General features: G+C 44.5%; 1 protein-coding gene across 3 annotated transcripts in view; it reads left to right on the top strand.

Moving 5' to 3' along the window:
• Window positions 1-2,252: 2,252 nt before the first annotated feature.
• Window positions 2,253-20,796, top strand: part of SMURF1 (SMAD specific E3 ubiquitin protein ligase 1) — a gene marked incomplete at both ends in the record, with an annotated part of 94,990 nt that continues 76,446 nt past the window's right edge. For all 3 annotated transcript variants that reach the window (XM_084249755.1, XM_084249754.1, XM_084249753.1), the window contains one exon: window positions 2,253-2,307. In XM_084249755.1, coding sequence (XP_084105881.1) covers window positions 2,253-2,307 — 55 coding nt within the window. The remainder of the gene's footprint in view (window positions 2,308-20,796) is intronic.

Here is a 20,796-nt window from a genome sequence, read left to right as displayed (position 1 = left end):
GAAAACAAAGCGATTAAGAAATGAAAAGTCTTTAGGTCAGCAACAGATGGGAATCAGAATAGGGGCCAGGACTCAGGTAAGCAGAGAGATGTTTAGTCTGGTTTAGGGAGGAGGCTTATTGGATATAAAATAAAAAGAAGGGGACATCCCTGGTAGTGTAAGGGGTTAAGCACCATACTATGAAGCAATCTGCAGCCTCTCCAGCTGGCCAGAGAGAAACCCACATGGCTGCGAAGTAGACCTCTCCTTTCTCTCCAGCTGCTCCCCTCAGCAGTGTGTTTCAGTCAGTCTGCCTGCTCTGTTCCCCACTCTGTCTCTGGTGAATCCTCTCTCAACCCTTCCCCCCCATCTCTGGCCTGTACCCCAGCTCTTGTATGCATAAATAAATCTTAAAAAAAAAAAAGAGGGAGAAATGAAGTGGACTGAAAGAAGAATGGGGATTACTTGGGGGGGGGCACTCTGAATGGATTTATTTAGACCCATGTACTCACTCTCCATGACAACCACCTAGAAAGCAAAACAGCTGGATTCTAGAGCTACTGCTCTGTTGTTGAAACACAGCTAGTGTTTTTGGAAACTTGACTAGATCATTGAAACTCTGAGCTGCAAGGGGCCTGAGAAACGATCTGGGCCCATTCTCTTATTTCAAGGATTGAGGATCCAAGAATCTCCTTTAGAAGAGACTTTGCTTTCACTGGGCTAAGCCAGGCACGGTAGACATTCCAAGGGACTCTGGGGACAAGGCTATTCCGAATCCTGATTTCTGGAAGGTCCAAGGCTTCTGGGGGATGGCAAACAAAGGCACTAAAAGAATTAGGTGATTGGTCAAAAACAAGTTCGATAAGCCAACCCAGCCTTTCCTTTCTATTAACATGTTAATAACATTACTTCCTTTCTGTAACTGGTTAAGAGAGGGGTCGTTTTTCCTGGAGAAAGCATGAGCCTTTAACTCTACCTAGCAACTTTGGGAAGAGGGGACAGGTTAGCAGAAGGCAGGGAAACACAGGCTAGGAAGCTTTTTTTTTTAAAGATTTATTTATTTATTTATACAAGCACTGGGTACAGTCAGAAACGCGGGAGGGTGAGAGAAATCACCAGAGCAAGGGCAGGGAGCAGAGCAGGCAGAAGGACCGAAGCACACTGCTGAGGGGAGCAGCGGGCGGCAGGAGGTCAGCGCGCCATGTAGGACCCTCGCCCAGTGGCCGGGGATCGAACCAGCGCTGCAAAGGACAGCTTCGCAACCCAGCGCTCAACCGCTGCGCCACCGGGGAGGCCCTAGGAAGCTTTTTTTGTTTGCTTCACCTAATGCAGATTGGATCTTAACAAACCTCCACCTCTCAACTTCATCCCGCTCGCGTCTCCTGGGCCATATATGGCGCTTCCGGCTCTTCCGGCAACTTTGTTTCGGGTCATCGGAGCGCGCTAGTGGCAAAGCCTACCCAGGGGGCGATTTTGTCTGAGAAGTCGCTCCCTTGAAATTGCACTATCTAAGCTGCTGGCTCAAAAAAGAAAAGAAAAGCACACACCAGTATCGTACATATCTGTGGGGTGCTTGGTGCATCCACAGGCCGCGGGTTCAGGACCCCGCTTGAGGCATTCTCCGGAGCTGGAGCCCCGAGTCAGAGCCCGGGAAAGTCAGCTCGCTTCTCTGAAGCTCACGCCCACAACCGCACCTCGGTCCCCTGCCAGAGCGAGCGCGGGGACGCACCCCCGTCTCCCGCCCGACTCCCCGCAGCCAACCCCACAACCCTCACAGGCGGCGGGAAGCCCCGCCAGCCGCGCCACAGCGCGCGCGCCCTAGGCCGGCGGGCGACGTCGTCGCGCGGGCGCCCCGCCCCGCCGTGCCCCACGGGCGCGCGCACGCACGCAGGCGCGGGGGCGCACGGTCGGCCGCGCGCAGGGCCGGGCCGGCACGGCGGCGGGGGCGCGCGCGGCTCCGGGAGGCGGCGGCGGCGGCGGCGGCGGAAGCGGCGAGGGTGGCGGGCGTCCGGCTCTGAGGCGGCGGCGGCTGCGGCTGCGGACTGGGCTCTGCTGGGAGCGAGCGAGGGTCGGGGGCGCCGGGTCGAGCGCCGATCCCCGGGCTCGACCGTCCGCCCGCCGCCCGAACGCCTGGGCCGCGGAGTTCGTGTCCCGGCTCGGACCCCGGCGCCCAGCCCGGAGCCGTAACCTTGAGGCGGCGGCGGCGGGGCCGGGCCGGGCCGGGCCGGGGGGCGGCGGCGCTGGATCCGCGGCGGCCCGATCGTTGGCGGGAGATGTCGAACCCCGGGACGCGCAGGAACGGCTCCAGCATCAAGATCCGTCTGACAGGTACGGCGGCGGGAGGCCCACCTCCCCCCGGCGCCCGCCCCGCCGCGCCGCCCCCGGCAGCCCCGGGGCCCCCGCGGCGCCCCCGGCCCGAGGCGCCCTCCCCCGCGCCGGCCGTTGTCCCGGGACCCGGGCACCCCCCTGGGCGAGCGCCCCTCGCCGCGCCGGCCCCGCCCCCTCGGCCCGGCCCCGCCCCCTCGCGGCTCTCCCCAGGCCCCGCCCCCTCGCGCCGGCACCCCCGCCTCGCCGCCCCCCGCTTCCCTCCGCGCCGCCCCCGGCCCCCGCCCCGCCCGCGGCCCCCCGCGGGTCCCGGACCCGCCCCTCACTCCCCCGGCTCCTCCCCGCCTCGCCCCCCGCTTCTCCCTCCCGCTGCCGCCTCGCGCCCCCCACCCGCCGCCCCCCTTTCCCTCCCTCGCCTGCCCCCCGCTTTTCCTCCGGCCCCGCCCCTCGCTGTCCCCACCTTCCCGAGCGCTCGCCTCCCCGCCTCCTCCCCACCTGCCCCTCCGGCCCGCCTGCCCTCGCCCCCACCCACTTCTCGCCCCCGCCGGTGCTCCCCCTGTCTCCCCTGCACGCCCCCCGCCCGCGGCCTGCTCGCCCCCGCCCCGCCCCTCCGCGCCCCTCCCCGCGCCCCCTCCGCGCCCCTCCCCGCGCCCCCTCCTCACTTTCCGCCGGCCCCGCCCGCGCCTCTCCAGCCCCGCCCCCGGCTTCTGGCTGGCGCCGCCACCCTTCCCTGCAGCCCGAGTCCCGCGGTCCTGGCTGTGGCTTCTCCGGCCGGTGCCCCGGCTTCCCCGGCCCGGACTCTTCCGTCTCGGGCACTTCCTTCCTCCTCCCGGCCGCCCCCCCCCGGCCCGCGGCCTCGTCCCCCGCGCTCGCCGCCCGGCCGCGGCCCCTTCCCCGCCCGCGCGGCGGCCGCGGCCTCGGGCTCCCCCTCAGCGAGCCGTCCCGGCACGCCCGTCCTAGGGGCTCTGTGCCGCCTTCCAGGGCGAGCGCGCGGCCTCTGTGGGCCCGTGACGTGGGGGCGCGGGGGTGCCGCTGTGCGCCCCCCGCGGGCGAGCCGGCCTGGGCCGCTGCTTGCCGGGCCTGCCCCGCCCCTCCCCGGCCCCGCAGTGCTGCCCGCCGGGCCGGCGCGGGCTGCGAATACGCTTCTGCGGGGCGACTTCCCGCGTGTTTTCAGTTCCGGAAAGGAAATCAGTGCCGGCTAATCCCTGTCAAGGGTTTCCCCTGGATTTTTGTTAGGTGGCCTGTGGGCGAGGACTCCAAAGGCAGAGTCCGGTCAGCTCCTTGCAGTCAGAGAAAGAGCATTTTGGACTCTGTGGTAGATGAATAGCTCCAAATCATCGGTAAAGTCCGTGGAGAAACAATGGGTGATTGTTTTCAAACTAAAATTTTTTTGGAAGGTCCATATATTGCCTGATTCAATTTCTTCTCTTCAAGAGGAGGGGTGTGTGTGTGTGTATTAAAGATACCAGATCAGGTTATGATCAGATTATGTGATCAGATCAGATAACAATTTGGATCCGAAGTCAGACCCTGGTTTTGTAAGTAAGGTGTATCCCAGGGATCTTTGCTCCTGGAGAAAGACTATCCTATTTTCCAGGGCTGGTAGGAAACACTTCTCACTATGTAGATATAACATATACATTGTTATTATTATTTTTTTTAATAGAGGCATGTTTTTCTTTATTTGTTTGCTTGTTTGTTTTTGTTTTGTTTATACATGCACTGGGTACAGTCAGAGGCGCGGGAGGGTGAGAGAATTCACCAGAGCCAGAGCGGGGAGCAGAGCAGGCAGAAGGACCGAAGTACACTGCTGAGGGGAGCAGCGGGCGGCAGGAGAGGTCTGCGCGCCATGCAGGACCCTCCTCCGGTGGCCGGGGAGCAGCAGGGGATTGAACCGGCGCCGCAGAGGCCGCGGGCAGCTTCGCAACCCAGCGCTCCACCGCTGCGCCACCGGGGAGGCCCTATACATTGTTATTTTTATGGTTACATAAAATCCACGTTTTTGACTTTGTAATGCTTGTAAAACTTTAATTCCTGACAACTTTAATTTGGTTCTTATTTACAATGTGATCTGTAATTGACATCAGATTGGTTTCAGCTTTCTTATTAAAAGCAGAAGTAACTGATTTTGTGAGTTTTGGTAGAAATGTGATAGGTGTTTTAGTAGGGATAGGTTTAATTACAGTTTTTGTCAGGTGTTTGTGGGTTACTGAAATCTAGTTGGAGAGTTGGTCTGGGTATTTTCTTGGTGAAAGGAAGGGTTTGGGTTTCCTTCCCAAAATTATTCTGAAATCTAAGAACTTAGATGTTACAGGTGCAGAAGTGCTTTAAAAGGTGTTTGGATTACCTTTGGTAGGGAAGTTGTGGGTAATCAGTATTTTCCTGAAACACCTTTTCCCTTTCCTTCCTTGATGTTATTAATGGTCCAAGAGGATTGGGGTGTGGCCATCCCGTCCCAGGATTTAAAGTTTAGTAGTGATTGCGTGTGCATGTGATGCCACTGTCTGCTGTAACATCAATTTATGTGTGTGGGGGGGTCGTTTTCTGCTCCATCTTTAAGGTTGTTGGGGAAGTTGGAAATCCCTTAGCAGCTGTTTCAGAAGTTCTGCGCTTTTTGTTACAGGTTTCAGGAGTTATTTCCATGTGTGGTATTTGTGTTATTTGGAAAAGAAAAAGATTTTTAAAAATGAGGAATATTCTAATTAGTGATTACCACACAGAACATAATTCAATGCAAAGCATGAAGACATTGGAGTTATAAAATAACGTTTAGAATTTTGGGATCCACAACTGTGTATGGCGGTGCGTAGAACATTAGATTTGGAAGATTCTTGATTCTGGTCATATTCCACCATTCACTGCCTGATATGGGACACATTGTTTAACCTTTTTGCCTCATATATAAGCTGAGCTTTTAACTCTGTTAACAAGTTCTGTTTCTCTTAATGATTTGGCTACCTGCTTATTCCAGATTACGGTTGGGTATTTATACTTTCTGTTAAGTCTCAATTCTGGTATTCAGAAATTTGTGTTAAAATAACACATTTGTGTTTGATTTATGTTAAATATTAATTTTGTGTATTGTTTGCATTTATGATTCCGCCCCTTTGCTGGAACTCTTTATTTTTGGAAAACTGTTGGTTACTATGTTGAACTGCTTGGGAGTATTTGCGTTTTTATTTAAAAGAACATAATTTTAATGAATGTCTTGGTGGTATTTTAGCAAGAAGATAGTTTTTGGATGCTTTCAGTAGTTTTGGGAGCATAATCAAATGATATTTGTTAAAGTGACATTTTAGAGTTCACTTTGGAAACATTTTTATTTTAAATTCATGCAGGACTTGCAAAACCTTTGTTCTTATGTGTTACACAAATGAATCCCAGATACGTGTTTTAGGCCACTTTGGGTAAAAGAATGGAATTTTGAGCTCCCAGAGTTCGATAATGCTCTTTAAGCAAATTAAATTGTATTCTAATGTTAGCCAGTTGGTTGAAATACCAAATGTCTAAATTTTTCTATGCTCTTATGCCTTGAGATACTTTCAGACCTCTTATGTCTTTTGGATCATGACTGTATTGTGAAGAGAAAATTTCTAATTGCAAGCAGCGAAAGGGGAAAGAGGCCTTCCTTGAGGAGGCTATTTTTAAAGTTGTAACACATGTGATGTAAAACTGACTTGTGTTTTGGCATCTAGATGATGCTCTTGGGAGAAAATAGTTGGTGTAATAGCTGTTAATAACTTTTAATTGATCAATAATAGGTGTCTTAACTGATCGGAAATAAAATTTTTCTTAAGAAAGTTGTAGAAAGCTGTTGAGTGCTGCCTTTGTTGAGTTGTTACCAGCAGAGAATGTCACTTGTGTAAGGCAGGGGTAAGTTTTGTTTTAACAACAGGTGACTTTGATAAGATGGATCCAGTCATCAGTTTTTCGCCACATTCTGCACTGTTTGCTTACCATTTTCCTTAGTGTTGGCCTCAAGTTTAAGAAGGTACAGTCAAGGCGTTTATTTCTTTGAGCTAAATTATCTAAGATCAACTCCTCCTGCAAGACTTAAACTGCAGTTATACTTTAAGAGGAATCTCATTTTGCCAACTACAGGTTCTATTAATGATTTTATTTCTGGTTTGATCACATTTGTGTTAAGAAAAACCTGTTTTTCGGATCCATTTTTTCCCTTTTTAGTATATTGATCTCCCTGACTATAGAAATGAGACAATTCATATGCCTTACTCCTGTCTTTTTTTACATTTGCTGTGATTTCTCAGACTAGAACTTTTACTTCAACTCTGTCAGATTTTAAAACTCCTATTTTTGCAATCATGAAAATGTGTCTGAACTTTGATTCCTCCACCCCCCCCCCTTTCCTCATCTACAAAGTTTCATTTTCTCTGGTCACTTTGTCAGATTCCAGTGTGGAACATTGGGTGAAAGGGGAAATTCTGGGTGCTGAGTCACTTGTGAAGAAGTATTTGCTCATGAATAATAATAATAATAATAATAATAATAATAATAATAATGAAATGACAAAAGAGACTGATCCTTATATTTCCACATCAGCTCAATGAGCCAGTTAACTAGACTGGTTGTTTTGTAACACAACTGTGGGCACTGGTTAGAAGTTAAAATAGCTGACTCTGCATTTTATTGAGCGGTGAGAGTGAAAGGGAAGTTCTGAAATGGGTAAATAATATGGTATCTTCCTTAATGCTCTGATTTTCTGCTTGAGAAATCCTAACTGTTAGGATTCTTATTTGGACTAAAGTTTTGTAAATCCAAAACCATTTTAAAGGTTAAACATTTTTTAAATGCAGACTACAAATATGTACGTGGGGGGGTTATGTGTGTGACTGAGTAACTTTAAGTGACTGGTTTGCTTGTTTTTTTTGGTAAGTGAATCTTACTGAGAAAAAGCCTCTAAATTAAATTGGCTTGTTGTCTGGGGCACTCACACTCCAAGGGACCGAAGTCCCTAAGGCCATTCTTGTTCTGGAAGAGCTAGAGAGCTATGTTTGAAAAACAAAAGCACATAGCTGTGTGGATATCTTTTTTCTAACATGTAGGATTACTGTTGTGTCTACAGATGCAATTTAATCCATTTAGATATTTAAACTAAGTAGAATGTTTTCATATTTCTGGATTAGATGGAAAAGACCCTCTTATTGTTTTAAAACAAGGCTTAAATAATGTACAATCAATGCATCTGGTGATGCACCCCATGCTGTAATTCCAGCTGTGTTCACCTCCATTGCAGCTGAAAGGAATTCTAATTGGCTGAGGAATGTCAGCAACATCATGTATCACCGAGCTGAACCTATTATGCTGGCTGCTGGGTGATGCATTTCAGATGTTTTAAGCTCCTGACTCCAACTTGGAGGTTGCTTTCTGCAGTCTGGAGGAGAACGCTGTGAAGCTGTGGGTTGTAGCAGGAAGCCTTCTTGCTTCTTTGTGTGTTGGGCATTTGCTAAATTCCCTAAAGGCCAAGGTGTTTGCTTGTTGCTTAAACTCTAGGTTGGAAGTGAGAAGGTCTGAATTTTATTTCGATTTCACCAAAGTGCTACAGTGAAGACAGGTGGGTGGAATTATGACCTTTTCATGCCTTGGTTTTCCTATCTGCAATGGCAGATACCTGCCTTTTTATATCTTATAAGGACTGGGTAAGGATGGATTAAATATGTTGATGAGTAGTTATGAATTATTTATTGAGCAGCACTAAGTAAATACAGAGGCATAGATTCATCTTACTTATTCTTAAATAATCATGTAACTACTCAAGCTAATAATATACTTTGACACTGAAGAAATTCTATGGAACCTACTGATGATGTGGAAAAATACTAGAGAATAAACTGTCAGGTTCTCTATGCTTGCAGAAAGTTGATTAGAGAAAGTGTTACAAGCCAAAGCCACCATCATTTTTAATTGTGAAACCACGGAAGCTTTCCCATTAAAATGAGGACAGGACAGGAGTGTATACAGCTGTTATTAACTAGAGAAAGAGATCAGAAAGTAGAAATCAAAATTGCTGTTATTTTCAGATGATATAATTGTATATTCTTAAAAATCCAAAAGAATCAGATGAAAAACAATTACAATTTAAGAAATTTTAGTAAAATAACTAGAAAATTTCTCCATGGTAAAATAAAATGGATAAAAATCAGTATGCAAACAAGCTAGGAAAAACCATCTGCAGTCTATATATATGAAAATGAAAGTCTGTCTTCTTAATATATTAAGAACTTTCAATACCAATTAGAAAAAGGCCAGTAAAAAGAATAGACAATTCACAGGAAAGAAAATGAGGATACTCAAATCCTGTTCATACTAAACAAAATGTAAATAAACTAAGGTCAAACAGTTTTTCATCTAGCAGATTGGCAGAGACCAAAGGGTTTGAGAATGTTACCATACAAGTTGTGGGAAAGCAGAAATTCTTTCGGGCTGTTGTGTTGACTGAGAATATAAATTGCTATAAAAGAGTAAGGAGGGTAGTTTGGTACCATCAGATAATAAATATATATACACCCTTTAACGTAGCAGTTCTTTCCTTAGTAAGTTTTCTGACAGATATAATCACACACTTATGTAAAGTTTTATGTGCAAAAACTATCGCAGCATTTTTTAAAATTATAAGAGAATGGGAAAATCTAAATGTACATTAATAGAGTACTAGTTAAATTATCCCCAGTATATCCATGGGGATATGTAGTTGTTTAAAAGAGTAAGATTGTGCTTCTCATTCTGATATGAACCATTCTCCAATATACATTATTGAGTGTGTATGTGGGGGGAAGCATGATTCAAAAGAGTAGGTGTTGTACGTACTCTTTGAGTGATACATTTTAAAAAGCCAAAAAAAAAGGGGAAATTTATTGATAATACACATTATCACTGGAAGGGTACTGATGAAAATATTGGCTGGGATTTCTTTTAGGGAGACTTGGGGCCTGAGGGCACAAGTGAGAGAGACATTTTTTCATTGTACTCCTTTTGTACTGTTTAACTTCCCCTCCTCTCCCTACTCCCAGCATAAATTGCTTTTCAACAATTAAAAAAATATTAAAAATGAAGAATCTACAGGATGTGAGAAAAGAACTTCATAGAGCAGCTAGTACTGTACTTTAGTTGCCAGTAGTAAATGTTTTCCAATGTCAGGTTTCTGAAAATTCAAAATAATTGTTCCAAATATATTTTATTTTATTTTTTAAAGATTTATTTATTTATACAAGCACTGGGTACAGTCAGAAGCGTGGGAGGGTGAGAGAATTCACCAGAGCCAGAGCGGGGAGCAGAGCAGGCAGAAGGACCGAAGTACACTGCTGAGGGGAGCAGCGGGCGGCAGGAGAGGTCTGCGCGCCATGTGGGACCCTCCTCAGGTGGCCGGGGAGCAGCTGGGGATCGAACTGGCACTGCAGAGGCTGCGGGCAGCTTTGCAACTCAGCGCTCAACACCAGGGAGGCCCCCAAATATATTTTAAAGGACTAAATTAGCATCTAAGGACATAGTGCTATCTTTATGTGTATTTCCTTACCAGGGAGATTCCTGGGTCCCAGAGAATAAAATACTTTGCATACTTTGTAAGGCTGAATAAACTAATTTTCCCAGTGAAACCCCAAAGGGTTCTCCTATACATTTTCTCACTAGAGCCAAGATTTTGATCCAACTTCAGAAATGTTTTTTTTTTTTTAATGTGTTTTAATTTCTTGGCTTCAAAAACAGCATACAGTGCTTTGTTCTTTAAAAACACATTTTACATGGGAGTTAAGCATGATTTCTCTTGTCTTAAATGGACAACCATTTCATGTGCAGATACAAAAGCACTCAGAAGTACACAGTCTAACTAATAAATTCATATGCTTTACAATAATCGATAGTCATATGCTAGAGAAAGCTTACATTTACTCATGGGGTATTGATTTACTTCTTTGTGGGCTTTACTGAGGGTAATTCATACTTACAAAATTAGGCACCTTTTTTTTTTTTTTGTAAGGTAGGTTTGTTTTCCTCGATGTAAGGTTTGAAACCTGTAGACACCTTAAGCTGCCCAAAACTTGCCCAAAAAAACCAAACAACATGCCTGAAACAGTCTCCTTGATTCCCTCTCCCAAGAATCCCTGCACTCCAGTCTTCCCCATTTCATTAAGTCTACCCAGTTGCTCAGATGCATTGTTATTTTTCATATCTAATTTATCCTCCAGTCCTTGTTTTCCCTGCACTGCACCTTCTCGTCAGCTCCCATCTTACTTTCAGGCATGATCACGTCTTGCTCGGACAGCTGCAGCTTGCCCCTTTTTACACGTTTCTTGCAAAGAGAACAATCATACAATAAACACCCAATAAACAAAACCTATATAGAGACTTAATACCTACCTTATAAGTTTGTAATTTACAAAAATAACACTATGAGAATTACTAAGTTTTTGGACATTGTGAAGTGAAGATGTGCCTAACAATATTGGGGGGGAAAACCCTGGGGGAAAAAAAAAAGAAAACAATCATACAGTAGTATTATTTCCCTATTTCAAACATGTTAACAGATAAAAGTCCCCATTTTGGCTAATTTTAGAGTTGAAGTGGAAAGAAGTTTGCTGTTAACAATGCCCTTCTTCTGGCTATGGCAGCATCTGCCTCTTTGCTTCTGTGTTCACTGCCTCAGCTCGCTCCAGGAACTCTAGTGGGATGGCCAGTCGTTCTTTGTCACACAGCCTTGAGCTTCTCACTCTCTGCTGACTTAGGGGATGGTCAGTGACAAGTTTCATCGAGTACAATGATGGAGAGAGATCAGGAAACCAAACTGACCATGACTTGAAAGTGTCAAGAGGGCCTCCCCTGGTGGCGCAACAGTTGAGCGCTGGGCTGCGAGGCTGCGAGGTCTGCCTGCAGCCTCTGCAGCGCCGGTTCGTTCCCCGGCCGCCGGTGAGGGTCCCACCAAAATAAATAAATAAATAAATAAAATTTCAATTTGGTATAAAAGCATTAAAAAAAAAAAAGAAAGTGTCAAGAATAGGAAATACAGTCTTCATGTCCAGAGCATGTTACATTAGTTTTTGCACAGGAACAGCACGTTGATTGCCTCTGGATAACTCATGATTTTATCCTGCCCTCTCCTCCACACCCCTCTTTGGCTTTCTTTAAGCTGCCAACTGTGGTCTGTGCCATGTTACTTAAGTGATACCACCAGTTAGTTGATTGTTCATACTAAAAACCTCGGAGGTGTCTGCCTTGATTCCTTTCTATTCCTCTGGAAGTTGTCAGCTCTATCTTGTACACCATATCCTGACTCTTTCTTTTTCTTTTTTTTTTTTGAAGATTTATTTATTTATGCATACAAGCTGGGGTACAGGCCAGAGGATTCACCAGAGACAGAGTGGAGAACAGAACAGGCATACTGACCCAAGTACACTGCTGAGGGGGAGCAGAAGGCGAGTCAGGAGAGGTCTGCCTTGCCATGTGGGAATCTCCCTGGCCGGCCAGGGATGGAACTCGTGCTGCAGAGGCTGCAGATTGCTTCCACAGTGCATTGCTTAACCCCTTGTGCCACCAGGGAGGCCCTGTATCCTGACTCTTTCTACATTGTTCCCACTCATTTGGATGCCTTCAGTAGTCTCCTAAATGGCCTTTTTCTTTATATTGAAATATATATATAGAGAAGAAGGTGGTATATAGTTCGTTGATATTTTATAAAGTAAATATGCCCAGCATTTTAGTCCCAGCTAAGGACAGTTTTGCCCCCCAAAGAACATTTGACAATGTCTGGAAACAGTTTTGACTGTCACAGTTTTGTGGGATTACTAGCAACTACTGGATAGCCATCATAGTAGCTGCCTCACCTGCTGTCACAATAACCTATCTGCACAGTATCTATCACGTCATGACTTTCTTGTTGGGTTCGTGATCTGTCCATGCAGCTGATGTTTGATCAACTATATTTTCTGTCTCTTCCTATATACTTTCCATGAAGCCAGGGGCCTGTCTGGTTTATTTCTGTGTTCCTACTGAGTGTTGCTTGGCACAGAGTGGTATCACACTTGTGGAATGGAAGACTTGATCCCCTCCTTGACTGGGTGCCTGGCCACATCTGAGAAAGTGGTGTATTAGGAGGCAGTGGTGTATTAGGAGGCCACTTTTTTTTGGTTAAGATTTTATTTATACAAGAACTGGGGTACAGGTCAGAGGTAGGGGAGGGTGAGAATTCACAAGAGAGAGCGGGAAGCAGAACAGGCAGATGAACTGAAGACACTGCTGAGGGAAGCGGCGGGCAGGGCAGGACAGGAGAGGTCTGCTGCACCATGTGGGTTTCTCCCTGGCTGGCCTGAAATTGAACCTGTGCTGCAGAGGCTGCAGACAGCTTCACAGCATGGCGCCCAACCTGCTGCGCCACCAGGGAGGCCCCAAGGAGGCCACTTCTTTTTGATCACGTTGTAAGAGAGTCTGGGGATTGGGCAGTTAACAGACTGTTGTCAGTCAGGCTTAAGGTTTCTTTGACCATAAGACACCCTAAAGCAGACACCCTAGTCTGCTTTCTCTTGCACTTCTGGGCAATTCCAATGACTTGAACCAAACCCTGGAATTGTCTCAAGTCTAGAATTTGGCCCATCTTCATAGCCTTTGGTTCTCCGGACTTTCTCCCTCAAGGCTGTTGGAAAGAACTGGTTGGGGTAGAGGGCCATCCTTAGTTCATCCCTTGCCCATGGGATGCTTTGTGGTTGTAATCCTGAATGATGTTCCTCATTTTCCGCAGAGAGATTACCTAATGTGAGTGTTTGGGGGATGCCTGTGGTCAGGATTCTTTTACCTACCCTACCCCACAGTCTTATCTCTATTTTCTGCCAAGTCTACCACTTCCCTCCCTCTCTTAATCCTGTTCTTTCTCTTCAAACCTCTTGGTTCCCTTGGCATTCAGTTTGTAGCAGAAAGGGCCTCTTTTAGTAAAAGTGTATTTTCCTCCTTCTTCCCTTGTCTCCTTTTAGGTGCTTACTAAATGCTGTGAGAAATAGAGCCTTTCTTTATCTTGAATCTTTCCTACCAAGTCTCTTCACGCTCCTTGTAGGCTGGATGGGCACATCAGGCTGCAGTGTGCTTGTTTGTTTCTTAGATAATAAAGATAGTTACTGCTCAGGCTCGGTTAGTGGTGTGTGGCGTGAATTTTACCCTGCCTCCTCCAGTGACTCTCCCAGTTTTACTTCTTTCTTGTGTTTATAATACCATATTCCCTAGTACTGATGTTTATTAGTTTTAAAAACAGGATGTTCTCATTGTAAGTAGTAGAACACCTAACTTAAATGGACTCAATAGAAATCATGTTATTCAATAAGTTAACTAAAAAGTCCAAAAATCCTTTGCAGTGGCATGACAAGGACCCACATTCTTTCCATTTCTCAACCCTTGACTTCAGAGCCATTCTTGGCTGTCTCTTTCCCATGTGTTCAAAACTACTGGCAGCTCTTGTGGCTATTTACTTCTAGCTTTAACCACCAGAAAAGTTAAAAGTCCACTTTCCTAATACCTCTTTCCTGGAGTTGAATCCTGTTTGATTGGCTTAATTTGAATCATGTGTGCATCTCTGCACCAACCTCTGGCTGCATTGATGGGGTGTGCTGGCTGGACAGTTAAGGTTCACCATGGAATCTAGTAATGGTGTTAGTTCCACCCAATATGTAGGGCACTTGAGGGAACAGGCAACCAAATATTTAGCCTTACCGTTGAAACAGTCATAATACTAGCTTTATGGATGCTAACATAAGGGTAGTAAGACTACCATTTAAAGCTTGTGTGGGGAAAAAAAAAAAAAAACAACCAGCAGTATGCCCTATTTGTAGTAGGGGGGGATGCAGAAAATGGATATTTATTTATTTATTTATTTTTTTTAGAAAATGGATTTTTATAGAAAGTTTTTAACCAAGAGTTAGGAATGGTAACTTAACCCAACAAATTTGTTGATTTATATTACAGAATGTTTCCGAATTGTGTAGTGTTGTCTTATTTGGGACTGTTTCAACACTAATATTAAAATAAAATTCAGCTGTAGATTCTAGGAATGCATTCATACATCATTTCTTTAGAGATACTAGGGTATTTAAAAAAAAAGAAATACATGGTAATTTAAAATTGAATTCAGGGCCTCCCTGGTGGCACAGGGGGTTAAGACGCAGCCTGTGAGGCTAACTGCAGCCATGCAGCACAACTTCTATCCCCGGCCAGGGAGCTACCCACATGGCACAGCAGACCTCTCCTGACTCGCCCCCTACTCCCCTCAGCAGTGTGCTTCAGTCATTCCACCTGTTCTGTTCCCCAACTCTGTCTCTGGTGAATCCTCTCACCACCAACCTCCACACCTCTGGCCTGTTCCCCAGTTCTTATATGCATAAATAAATAAATCTTTAAAAAAATTGAATTCAGATTGTATAGAAAGAAAAATTTGGTATTTATACATGACATAATTTTTTTTTTTTAAGATTTATTTATTTATGCATACAGGCAGACTGACTGAAATACACTGCTGAGGGGAGCAGCAGGCGCAACAGGAGAGGTCTGCTGCTCCATGTGGGTTGCTCCCTGGCCGGCCGGGGATCGAACTCCTGCTGCATAGGCTGCAGATTGCTTCATAGTGCGTTGTTTAACTGCTTGCACCACCAGGGAGGCCCCATGACATAATTTTTATAAGATAAATGATGATTGAGCTTTCCTTATAAAGATTTTGGATTAATATACCTGTTCTTCATATTTGGAGCTCTGTACTTTCATTCCTATATTCATAAAAAATGTCTTACAAGATGCTTGGCTGAGGGGCCTCCCTGGTGGTGGAGAGGGGTAAGATGCAACCTATGAAGCTATCCACAGACACTGCAGCACTGCAGCACAGTTCAATCCCCCACTAGGGAGCTACCCACATGGTGTAGCAGACCTCTCCTGACTTGCTTGCTGCTCCCCTCAGTAGTATATTTCAGTCAGTCCTGTTCTGCTCCCTACTCTGTCTCTGGTGAATCCTCTCACCTCCTGCACCTCTGGCCGTGTACCCCAGTTCTTGTATGCATAAATAAATCTTTAAAAAAAAGATTCGTGGCTGATCTTTGAACCCATGCACCAAGGAATGGCTGGCTCTCTCAGACCCCCAAACTCTTCTCTCTGTGGTGTCAATGAGGAGGGATGGTTAAGAACTGGGCAGAAGCCAGCCTGTGCCTTATACAAGTGACCTCATCTCACACATTCCTCCCTCAGCTGTAATGGGGAAAGAGTAGAGCGACTTCAGAGTGTTGTGGGTATGAAATGAAATAACCCACATGTGTATTAAGTGATCGATATGTATTAGTTGTTATTAACATTGTCATATTGCAGAGAATGTAAGATGACAGACTGACTAAAGGTCACACCACTGTATTATATACCACTAAAAATGAAATATTAGTAATTACACCATAATATATGATTCATTTGAAAATTTCAGAGATGTTATAATACGAACAAATGCAGCTTAGAATCAGTGATATATGGTATATGGTTGCCTCTGTCTTGAAAGTCCTGGAAATTGTTTGCATATCCACAAATTAATGCCATCTGTTTTCAGTTTAAACATACACAGTGTGATCTAAGTTTCTTTTCCTATTTTTTTGGTCCTAAACTTAGATTGGATTTGATCTCACGTTGCAGGATTGGCAGTTTAATAATTCTAATTCATTGTGTTTAATGATGGATTTTACAAGATGCAAGATAGACTTGGCAACTTTGGTTATTTGCTTTTCTTCAGCAATTAAGAAAACATTTAAGATGTTTTTGAAAATTGTTAATATTGGTTGAGTAAATCTATTTGGAAGTTAAATACAGGTTAGCTTCCCAGGTTAGTGCCCAGAACTTTTTTGAATAGCACAAGTTGTTGGCAGAGCGCCTACTTGGGAAAATGCCTTTGATACACCCAAACACACTCAATTTAGAAGGGATAATGTTGATATCTGGAAGCTTGTGTGGTAGTTGATTTTCCACTGAAGTTTAAATGTGGATACTATGTTGTAGATTTGTGAAATAGTCACAAGTTATTTAAGTGCCAACTTGTAGTAGAAAGTTGTTGTGTAATATAATATTTTTTGCATAAATTTAGAAGTAAACCCTGTAAGGCCAGCATGTGGTGGTGCGAGGTGCTTTCCTTATGAAACCTGGCAGGTAGTATATGTGCTTGGGAAGGTAGAAATGTCTCGTTTTTTTAGGTCTATTTTTGAAACTAAAATTGAAATGAATTATGGCAGTCTTTTTGGAGGCTCGACCTGTTTACTTATTGCATTGTTTATGGCTTACTTCATCGGCTGAATGTCAGAGGGATTCTGCTTTTGTCTAAGACAGCCACATGCCAAGGAGTGGATCCCCTGCTGGGTTGCTTTGTCCCCTGCATACCTGGCACGTGAAGTATTAAGTATTATCTGAGGGGGTCAATTATGATATTGGAAAAGATTGTACCCCATTGCAGCCCACATTTTATGCATGCTGAAACAGCAGTGTTGTTTTCTTTTTGGAAGCCCAGGAGGATTTGTTTGTTATATTGGGTTCAACTCAGCCATACTCTCTCTATATATTTAGAAAAGGAGTTTTACTTTAGAAAATGGCACCTAAATCGAAATAGCGGACTTTCCCAGTGGTGCAGCAGGTTCAGCACTGTGCTGTGAAATGGTCCGCAGCCTCTGCAGCACACGTTCGATTCCTTTCGATTCCCGGCTGGCCAGGGAGAAACCGACATGGCACAGCAGACCTCTCCTTCTCTGCCTGCTGCTCCCCTCAGCAGTGTCTTTGGTCCGTCTGCCTGTTCTGCTCTGGTGAATTCTCTCACTCTCCTGCACCTCTGACCTGTACCCCAGTTCTTGTATAAATAAATAAATCCTAAAGAAAAAATTGAGGACCTCTCCTAGTGGCGCAGGCGGTTGAGCGCAGTGCTGTGAAGCTGTCTGCAGCCTCTGCAGTGCTGGTTCCATCTCAGCTGGCCGGCGAGGGTCCCACATGCTGCGGCAGACCTCTCCTGTTGCGCCAGCTGCTCCCCTCAGCAGTGTATTTCGTCAGTCTGCCTGTTCTGTTCCCCACTCTGTCTCTGGTGAATCCTCTCACCCTCCCGCGCATATGGTCTGTACCCTGGTTCTTGTATAAATAAATAAATAAATCTTTAAAAAAAAAAAAAACAACGAAATACCAGGAAAACTATTTCCAAAGGAGAGTTTATCAGCTTCAGTACTTTTCTTTTTGTTTTTGAAAATCTTTTTCCTTTACATGTTAATCAACTAAAGTACTTTTCCCACCACCTGTGTAGTAGTGATGTGTATATTGAGCATAGACACAAACCAGTCCAAGATGTCTCAGCAGCTTTTACAAAAGGAGATGATTATGTCAGTGTTACTCCAGGTGTTTAATTTCAGACAATAGGAGTCAGGGATTTGTTGTTTCTCATTTTAGAATAGATTGGACTTAATTCAGGGTAAAAAAAAAAACTCTACTAATTAATTTGAAGTATATACATCACAGCCTAAAAATTATTTTAGTGTTTTAAAATAGATAAAGTATGCATATGATATAAAAGGATATCCATTAAAATTAAATTTCCCTTCTTCCCTGTCCCTCATCTACCAGCTTGCCCCTGGAGAAGTAACTATTATTACCATAGTGTTGCTAGTTTCTGCTATATTCTTGTAAAGATTTTCTGTTCCATTCCTTTTCCTACTCCCTCTCTCTCTTGCACTTGAACACAGATGGTTGCCTGCTGTATGCACTGTTGCCCACCGCACTGTTTTGTCACGTGATCTAGATTAGGAGTTTATCCATTTCCATACCTCCAGAACTGTCTCTGTGGTGTCAGCATCACTACTCAGTCACTGTCCATGTGCTCTTCAGCATTTTCCAGCTGTCTCAAAATTAGGTGTGACCTCAAGATTGGTTCTGGCTTGTGAACTGTGAGAGGTGATTTGTCCCGCTTGGGGGCTGCTTTGTCATGGAACAGCCTGCACTGGTGTCATGCCTGGAACCTCTATCAGCCTGTGTCCCTGAATGAGTATGTAGAGCAGAGAATCCCCGCTCCTACCCAGGCCCAACCTGTGCTGGACATGTAGTGATAGCAAGGACTAAACCTGTTATGTTAATTTGTTTTACATCATCTCTGTGTCTCCTGATTGAAGTAGCCTGTTTCTACTTAACAGCTATGAAATGCATAACACTTTGAATGAACCCAGTTTAGATTATCTGATAGTTTGTTAAAGAACAAGAAGGCATCTAATTAAAGAATAATCATTTCAAATAAATACTAGTGAAACACTTTTCACAGCAATGTGTTGCTACACGAATAGGGCTTATCTTTCTGTAGATTTTTTTTTAAGGAAATATATATCTATTGAAAAATATAAAGGAGAAATAAGCACTTTATTATTCCAGTGAGGCCTTTTTTTTTCCAACGTTGTAGTTTAAAACCTTTGCATTAAAATTTGATGTATTTTTTTTTTCTTTAGTCAGATTATTTCTAAAGGACCTAATCCCCAAAGTCATATACACTAACCACAATCACATTGTTGAGCTAGTACTTAAGGATGAGCGGAGTATTGCAAAGATAGATAATATCTACCAGGAACTTTACATAGAACTTTAAAGACATCTGTTAAAAACAGTAAATATTAAAAGAAAAGATTGAAAGCAGAGCTCTGAGTGGGGAATTCTAACTGGCAGTGGTAGGGGTATATGGTAAATTTGAAGTGGCTCTGGAAAGATCTGGGTGGGAGAGGGAAGGGCAGCAGTAGCACATGCAGAGTGAGACAAGAACAGAACCACATAAGAGATGCGGACAAGTGGAAGGAAGAGAGGGTACCGGCTTAGATGGTGTCTGAGATGAGGGCTCTGGGTTGCAATGGTGAGAAGCTGAAGAGCTTTGCTCAGAAAAGATGATACCTTCTAATTGTAGAGGCCAACTGTGTAGAAGGAGACCTTTCATGCTGAGAGAGCAGCACAGGATCCAGTGAGTGGACTAGGTGGCAGCTAAGAGCCAGGGCATTTGGATGCCTGGGTTCTAGACCTGGCATGACCACTTTCTAGTGGTGGAAAGGGAGATGGGTGCTTTAGAGGAAGCCCTGGGAGACCTTTCATTGTCAGGCCTGCTGCTTCTGCTGCTGCTACTTGGAAAGGAACTTGGTAACAATGAGAACTATCTAATGAGGAAATAAATTAGGCCTCTTCACAGAGTAGTAAATGTTGTGTTACTGTGTTTATTCAAATACTGGGTGATAGTCTTTCTAGGGTGTTTTACAAGGAATCTTCTGTTGGGGCCAAGTTTAGACTAGTCTACAAAGTTTCTTTTAACAAACATTTATTGAGTACTGCTATGGGCTAGGTTGTCTGGCAAGTAGCTCTGGATATCAGGGAGGGGATAGAGACCTCAGTAAGGAAATACATATTACCCAGTCTAGTGTTGCTACAAAGTATTTTGGTCTATTCCAAACCAGAGGAGATAAGCAGGTTAAGCTCTATACTAAACCGTGCTGGCGATCTGGATAACATGCAGTGGGCATCCCATGGCAAGTTGAGTCAACCCTTCCTCAGTAGCTCTTCATCTCTGGTTTATTGCAACATACTTAAAACCTTTTTAGAAGTTCTCTTTGGAGTCCTGCTGTGGTTCCCCCATTTTGAAGGGAAGTTGGTGTTTGTGTAGTGGTTTTTTCCCCTCCCGACCCCTACCCCCCAGGGCTTCCATTTATAGTCAGACGCTATTTACAATAGTTTTGTGGGCAAATTAGGTGACACCTAAAGTGCACAGGGAGGCAGATCCTGTGGAAGGTCTATTTCCTTTCCCCATCCTGAGCTCTGCCAGGGTCAGTTATGCTGGGGCTCTGCTGCTTTCATACCTGAAGTGTGGAAGTCTACCCTAAAATATTCTAGAATGACAGCCTTCTGAGGACTAGCCTTAAAACTTCAGTGTTGGTTAAAAAAAAAAAACCACAATAAACCCTAAAACCAGTAGAAGAAAGGAAATAATAAAAATCAAAGCAGAAATAAATGAAATAGAAACTTTAAAAAAAAAATCCAAAAGATCAATGATACCAAAAGTTGATTCTTTGGTGAAAAAATAAATAAAAAATAGACAAACCTCTAGCCAGGCTCACAAAGGAAAAACAGGAGAAAGCACAAATAAATAGGATCACAAAGGAAAGAGGAGAAATCAACAGACACCGCAGAAACCAAAAGAATAATCAGAAACTGCTATGAACAGTTACATGCAAACAAGCTGAACAATTTAGAAGAGATGGACAAATTCCTGCAACTTTACAATCATCCAAAGCTAGATAAAGAAAAAATAGAACACCTAAACAGACCAATTACAAGCAGTGAAATTAAAATGGTTATCAAAACCCTCCCCAAAACAAAAGCCCAGGACCAGATGGATTTACAAATGAATTCTACTAAATATTCAGAAATGAATTAGTGCCTGTCCTTCATAAACTTGTTTGAAAAATTGAGAAGGAAGGGATAATACCAAACATGTTC

The sequence above is a fragment of the Talpa europaea genome, assembly GCF_964194135.1.
Source record: "Talpa europaea genome assembly, chromosome: 12".
Taxonomy (NCBI): domain Eukaryota; kingdom Metazoa; phylum Chordata; class Mammalia; order Eulipotyphla; family Talpidae; genus Talpa; species Talpa europaea.
The sequence above is the reverse complement of the archived record's forward strand: the minus strand, read 5'-3'. Positions and strand labels throughout refer to the sequence as shown.